We start from the raw sequence: 6,000 nt of genomic DNA on the forward strand, positions 1-6,000 counted from the left end.
TATTAAGTAGCAACTTCCTACCTAACAAATAACCCTCCCATTACTGCCCTTGTAAAATCCTTACTTCTGTCCAGCTCCAGGTTGCATAAATCCTCTTGTTAGCTCTAATTTTAACAAAGAGGTCCCCTTTTTCACAAACTTGGCTCAGAAAAGAAAAGTGCATTTTATTTTATACTCCAGATACTTTTACTGTTGATATGGGAGGATCCGTATTGTCCCAGTCCTAGTTTTTAGTTTTCAAAAGCACTGTGAAGATCACCCAAAGAAAAGTAACTCTTGTATTTCGTTTTCAGCATGCGACCCATTTTGCATTGTAAAGTGTGAAGGAGCGACTGCCCAGTCCAGCGTAGTGAAGAACAGTTTGGACCCAGTGTGGAATGCAACGTTTGTGTTCTACAGGAAGAAGTTGAATAAACCCATCCTTGTTCAGGTAATGCTACTGATTCGTTGAACTTTTTGTGTTTTTGATGATGATGAAGAATTGTGAATTCACAAAATGATGAAGAAACCACCACAATAAAATGACAATGCTTGACCCAGAATTTGAACCTAGGACCCCTAGCTACATAGCACAGTATCCTAGCCACTCCACGTGGAGTCTAGCTGCTAATTTTCCCTTCCTTGACAAAATAATACAATCACTCTTCTTTTGAAATCTTCTGGCAATGTTTTGTTCTTGTTTCCCGGAACTTTTCCATGTTTACGGTACTGAGATAAGCATAAACAACCTAACATAGATAGTCTGTACTCTTCGTAGTGCTTGAAAAAGTTCAGAGAAAGTAGAGTAAAACACCACCAGAAGAATAAAAGTTGATTTTAAAATAAGATTTATTATTACATTATTTTTGCTAATTTATTGCAAAATTGGCATTAAGCATAATGTCACATACTTAGTACTAGGAATATACCAATATGATGCAGGGTGTTTCGCTTGCTCTCAGCCCCTAATTTTTGCTTATAAAAAATCTAACTAATGGTCGTAATGTAATGAGATTTGCTACGGACACGCCTTGGGGATGTCACAGCGAGGGTTGGAAGTGGTCACTTAATGACTCTCTTCACTTTGTTGGGAGGTTGCAATTGTTGCACAGCAGTAACACAATATGCTTACAGCTTTGCTTATTTGGTGGCTCGTTGACATGTGCCTGTGGAAACTCCCATTTCCTGCGAGAGTCTACGCAACTGCTTCTTTGATGAGGCCAGCAATCTGTTTTTCACTTTGTGCCCCATTGCTTCAGACAGTTTTTGATGTACTCCTTCATACACATCCAACAATGTTCCTTCACCAAACATTGAATTGAAGACTGCAGGTGGTTTCGCAACCCCAAAATGTGTAATAAATTGTTGCTGGCATGCCTTTATGGACTCCATTTTGGAGCATTTAACTGCAGAATTGTCCAGATGCACATGCATGCCCATGAAAGGACTAGAGAGACTGTGGCGCCATCTCCAATGACATCACCATGCTTCTCATACACCAAGCTTTGTCTGTAGCAAATTTCATTACATTATGACCAATAGTTTTATTTTTATAAGCAAAAATGGGGTGCTGAGAGCAAAACACACTGTATTATGCTAGTCTCATAGAAAATTGGAAAAGGAAATGGAAAAACGTGAATGATTTCTTCACCTCTTAATGTATGTGTATGGTGGCTTTAATAGGCTGTGCTTTAAGTAAAGGTTTCAGAAATATACTGTGGTAAGCTATTTATAAAAACACAGTGAAGTCTATTATACTTTTGTGGAGGACAGAAGAAAAGAAACACATGTCTGAGAGAACATATTATTGAAAGTTAGTTAAAATTATAAAACTAGGTCCACAAAACAAAGGTATCATATTTACCACCCAAGTTTTCAGAATTCCATTAATCTGTTTTAAATCACTAATGTATTTACACAAAATCACAAGGTCTAGACAGTGATGTCATCAAGGGGTAAAAGGGGGGGGGGGGCATGCCCTTCGGTTGACTATCCATCCCCAGCAAGTTAGAAAAACTTTTTGCCCAAATAAGCATATTTTTTTTAGATGTAAGTATGTTCAATGTTCCCCCCCCCCCAAAATAAAGAATTCTCACCCCTTCCATTATTTTGCATGGTCACTGTCTAGGGAGAACAACTGAAGGATCGAGAAAATATATTCAAAAGCTGTATATCAAAAATATAAAAATGATTTTATGTTTATTCTCCATCTGGACTGTAAACAGCATCACACATGTTGAATATACTCGGAGAATGAAATGAAAACCTTAAAAGTCCAATAAAAATTGTATGCAGCTCAAATTTACATGAGGTATCAACAGCTATTTGTTGTTTACAAAATGACCTCAAGGCTGCAACGCTAATCAAGTGAGCTTCAAAACTTCATTTTTGTTATTTTAAAGATGGTACCTCCTCTACACACTTGCATGCACCAGTTAAGAGGAATTGTTTCAGCATAAAACGTACAGAAATTTCTCGGTAAATGAAAATTCAGTATCCCTGTACATGCTTACCACACCAGCAAGTTTACTAATGGAGGAGAAAGTTCAACATTAGCCTCAGTGTGGACCCCAAAGACTTATTCTTCTTAAAGTATACAGGCACTAACTCAAAGTTGAAAATGTGTATATGTAGAGCAGCAAACTTGTGCAATCCTAGATACAGAAATCTACTAGATAAGAAATAAAAACAAATGAAGGTTTTCATTTGACTCTGCCTTGTAGCTGCTGATTTTGGTTTGTGTTGAGCCTTTTTTGTATACTTCATAAACATCGTTCATAAGTGAAGCAACTTGTTGGATTCAAATTCTTCATTCCTTCATGCTGCCTTAAGTATGACATAACATTCTCTAACCCCTCCACCACATAAGTAAATTGTACAGCCTGGATTTCAGCCTCTTCCAAATCGCTTAAGTTTTCGTCTTCATTGGTTTCTTGGTTTTCATTAATGATCTGATGTATGGTCTGGATATCTAGTAAAAACTGATAAAGGTGTCTTGCTCATTCACTTGACACACAAGCTTTTGGTTTCAAGTCTTCCCCCTCGGTCATTTTCGTATTCACAAACCACAATTTCTGGAGCATCTTGCACAAACCTACCTTTTTGAAACAATCTGAAAATTGTTTTGCTTTCACTGCATTCTATGCCTTTGTAATGAAGTGTAAAGCTTGTTCAAGGAGAAAATAAAATGTCAAATTTAGCATGAATTGGGACTCCTAATAGCACAAAAAATTATTAAGTTGTACAATATTTTTCAGGAATGACCTGACAAATGTGGGTTTGAAGCTCTTTCTCCTTGTAACTACTTCCAATCTCTCACATTTTACGCCTTTCGTGTATAGAATGTTAAAACAATCCTAAAATATACTTGGTTGTGAAATAACCCTTTTGTGAGTCAAGACCTGCCAAGCAGCTTTTTGTTGGATGGCATGAGATTGAATTGAGTTCAATCGCCACTGTTTTTTGCCTTGTCCTCACGATGCTCGGTTAATAATGAAATTGTGGAACCACCATTGATTTAACTCATGAGCAGTGGCATGCCCAAGGGAGGGTTAGTGAGGGCCATAACCCCTTCCTTCATCACAGTATTCCTGATAAAAGAATGTCAAAGGCAGGAAAATATGGCAAAATGAGGACTGACTACTAAAAAAAGTATCCTGGGTGCTCCACTGCTCATGATTGAAGCTTATTCATTTTGAAGTGCTGGAATTAAGCATTGAATCTGAATTGGTTCAAAATGATGTTGGCGAATACCTCAGCATTAGTAAATTTCTTTCTTCATCACATCGCTATTTAAAAGCTTTTGAAATTTGTTCTGTAATTAATATTTTGAGATTACATCTCTTGTTTTCACATGTAAAATGTTTCTTTTGTCACAGGTCTTCAGTAAAAATGTTGTTTTACGAAACAAATTCTTGGGCCAGGCCAAGTTCCCTGCCCCAATCAATCACGAACCAACGCTCATCCGCGCCGAGCTCTTTGGAAGAGGAGACAAAAAAGAGGAGAGGATGGCGGGAGTCATAGAAGTGGAAGTGATGAGCGACGATGATCTGTTTTCAGTGTGATATTACATGTAATTGCGTTCAGATGCTTTCTATTTTGATACATGTAAGGGTGGTCTGTTTTAATCCTATTTTAATGTTGTGATAAGTATCTGCTACAAGGTCTGTGATAAATACGAACAAATTCTTATAGTACTAATGATAGTTACCTCTAGTGTTCCAATAGAACCTAGTGCTGTCCTAAGAATCTCTTGGATACTATGAAGTGATAATCTTGATTATCACATTCCAATTTTCCTCATACATTTACGTTGATGTATTTTTTAATGAAAGAGAAGTGTAAAGTGCACAGGTACTTATTATTGCAATTTGGTTAGTTCTAGTCAAAGAGGATGCCATATTAGCTTTTTTTATTGGGTAGGCTTAGTGCATTCACTCCAGAGCACAAGCATGTATCAAGCAGATACTGATTTGCTGTTGAATCCATGACAATTTGAAACATGAACAGTTAGATTTATGAACGCAAGCATGGGATTGTGATAATTTTTCCTATCTAATCAAACCTTTATAAATAAACAAAGTTTATTTCATTCATGGTTTGCCTATCCATGAAATGCAAGAGTTCCTTTACCATCACAACCTCCAAGTAAATAACATTTTATTAGTCATATCATTCCTGATTGTGTCTGTGCATATTTTGAAGCTTTCCCTTTGTACTGTCCACAATTTGTTTCTGAGGGAATGCTACAGTTATGTTCATTACTGTATGCTAGCTGAACATTAGATGACTGAAAACAAATGTGTTCATCATTGAAAAGTAATCTCCTGATATAAAAAATGTAGGCGTGAATGCACTGAATATCTGAAGTAGCTTTATATATGTTAATTGTAGACTTCATCAAAGCACAAATGGTCATGACATTTTTATTTTTAATTTTGAATATCTTAGTGGCTTTAAAGAAATCTTTTTATACATAAATTTTTCATTTTACATGTTTTATGCAAGTTTTACTAATGGTAAGAGATGTAATGATTTACAAGAAATGTAGAATTCATAAACTTTTACTGTCCTGAATTATAGCTTTAAACAGATGTTGGTCTCATATCTACTTAGGAGACAATTAAAGTTGCAGCAGAGTTATTTTAAAAATATTTATAATTCATTATTTGTAATCCTTTATTTTAGTAGTCCCTGCTATGATACTGTTATGTAAATGGAGGAAAACCTCAATTGTATTTGTAAGGGACATATGGCTAACAAATTTATAATGCATAGAAATATTTAACGTGTCGTTATATTCAGTTTGAGAGAATGTGTGTATAATGTAAAATTGCTGTGCCTCTGGAAAATTAATGAGCAAGGATTCTTGATTGTCTGTGTGACAGTTTTCAAAGTGATATATTTTTCATGAATGAAGTTATCAGAACTGTAAAAAAAAACTAAATATTTTTATATTCTTTTTCAATGAAAATGCATTGATATTCTTACTCAGAAGTTGCTTGTGTACATTTCTCTTATCTTCCACTCTAATAAATAATTATAATAAATCAAAACTTCCAGTTATCTGAAGTGAAGATACGCTTCAAATTGTGCAATAGCATGAGGAACAGTGCAATCATTTAAGAGATATAAAGTAAAATATATTTGATTGAAATTTTGTCTTAGTAAATGAAACTACAGATTTAGAAATTATTGAGAAATCAGTGTACATGCATTGTGCCTTCATATTTAAGATAAATATGGAGTAAAAAGTTTCAGACTATTATAAGAAATATTGATTTTGCTTATGTGCAATTTGACTAGTTCATAATTGCCACATTTACCCATTCTGTGTAAGTTTCCAAAAATCAAAGATAGCCATAGGTCAGGAGGGAAGTGAGAACTGGGAGTCATATTTTACAGATATTTTTTGTTGGTTACACAAATGCTCGCATGGCTTTTGCTTTGTACCTAAGGAAAGAAAAACTATCACTAACGATGCTTTCAGAGACTTAGATTTTATAATGTGATCAACCAGTG

General features: G+C 35.2%; 1 protein-coding gene across 1 annotated transcript in view; it reads left to right on the forward strand.

The window, feature by feature from the left end:
• Window positions 1–5,699, forward strand: part of LOC145982678 (calpain-5-like) — a 150,989-nt gene extending 145,290 nt beyond the window's left edge. Inside the window, exons 13-14 of the mRNA XM_083116048.1 lie at window positions 294–430; window positions 3,858–5,699. Of these exons, the coding sequence (XP_082972174.1) occupies window positions 294–430; window positions 3,858–4,043 (323 nt within the window). The 3' untranslated portion in view covers window positions 4,044–5,699. The remainder of the gene's footprint in view (window positions 1–293; window positions 431–3,857) is intronic.
• Window positions 5,700–6,000: the final 301 nt, after the last annotated feature.

Source organism: Lepisma saccharinum, unplaced genomic scaffold (assembly GCF_977018435.1).
Source record: "Lepisma saccharinum unplaced genomic scaffold, izLepSacc3.1 HAP1_SCAFFOLD_317, whole genome shotgun sequence".
Taxonomy (NCBI): domain Eukaryota; kingdom Metazoa; phylum Arthropoda; class Insecta; order Zygentoma; family Lepismatidae; genus Lepisma; species Lepisma saccharinum.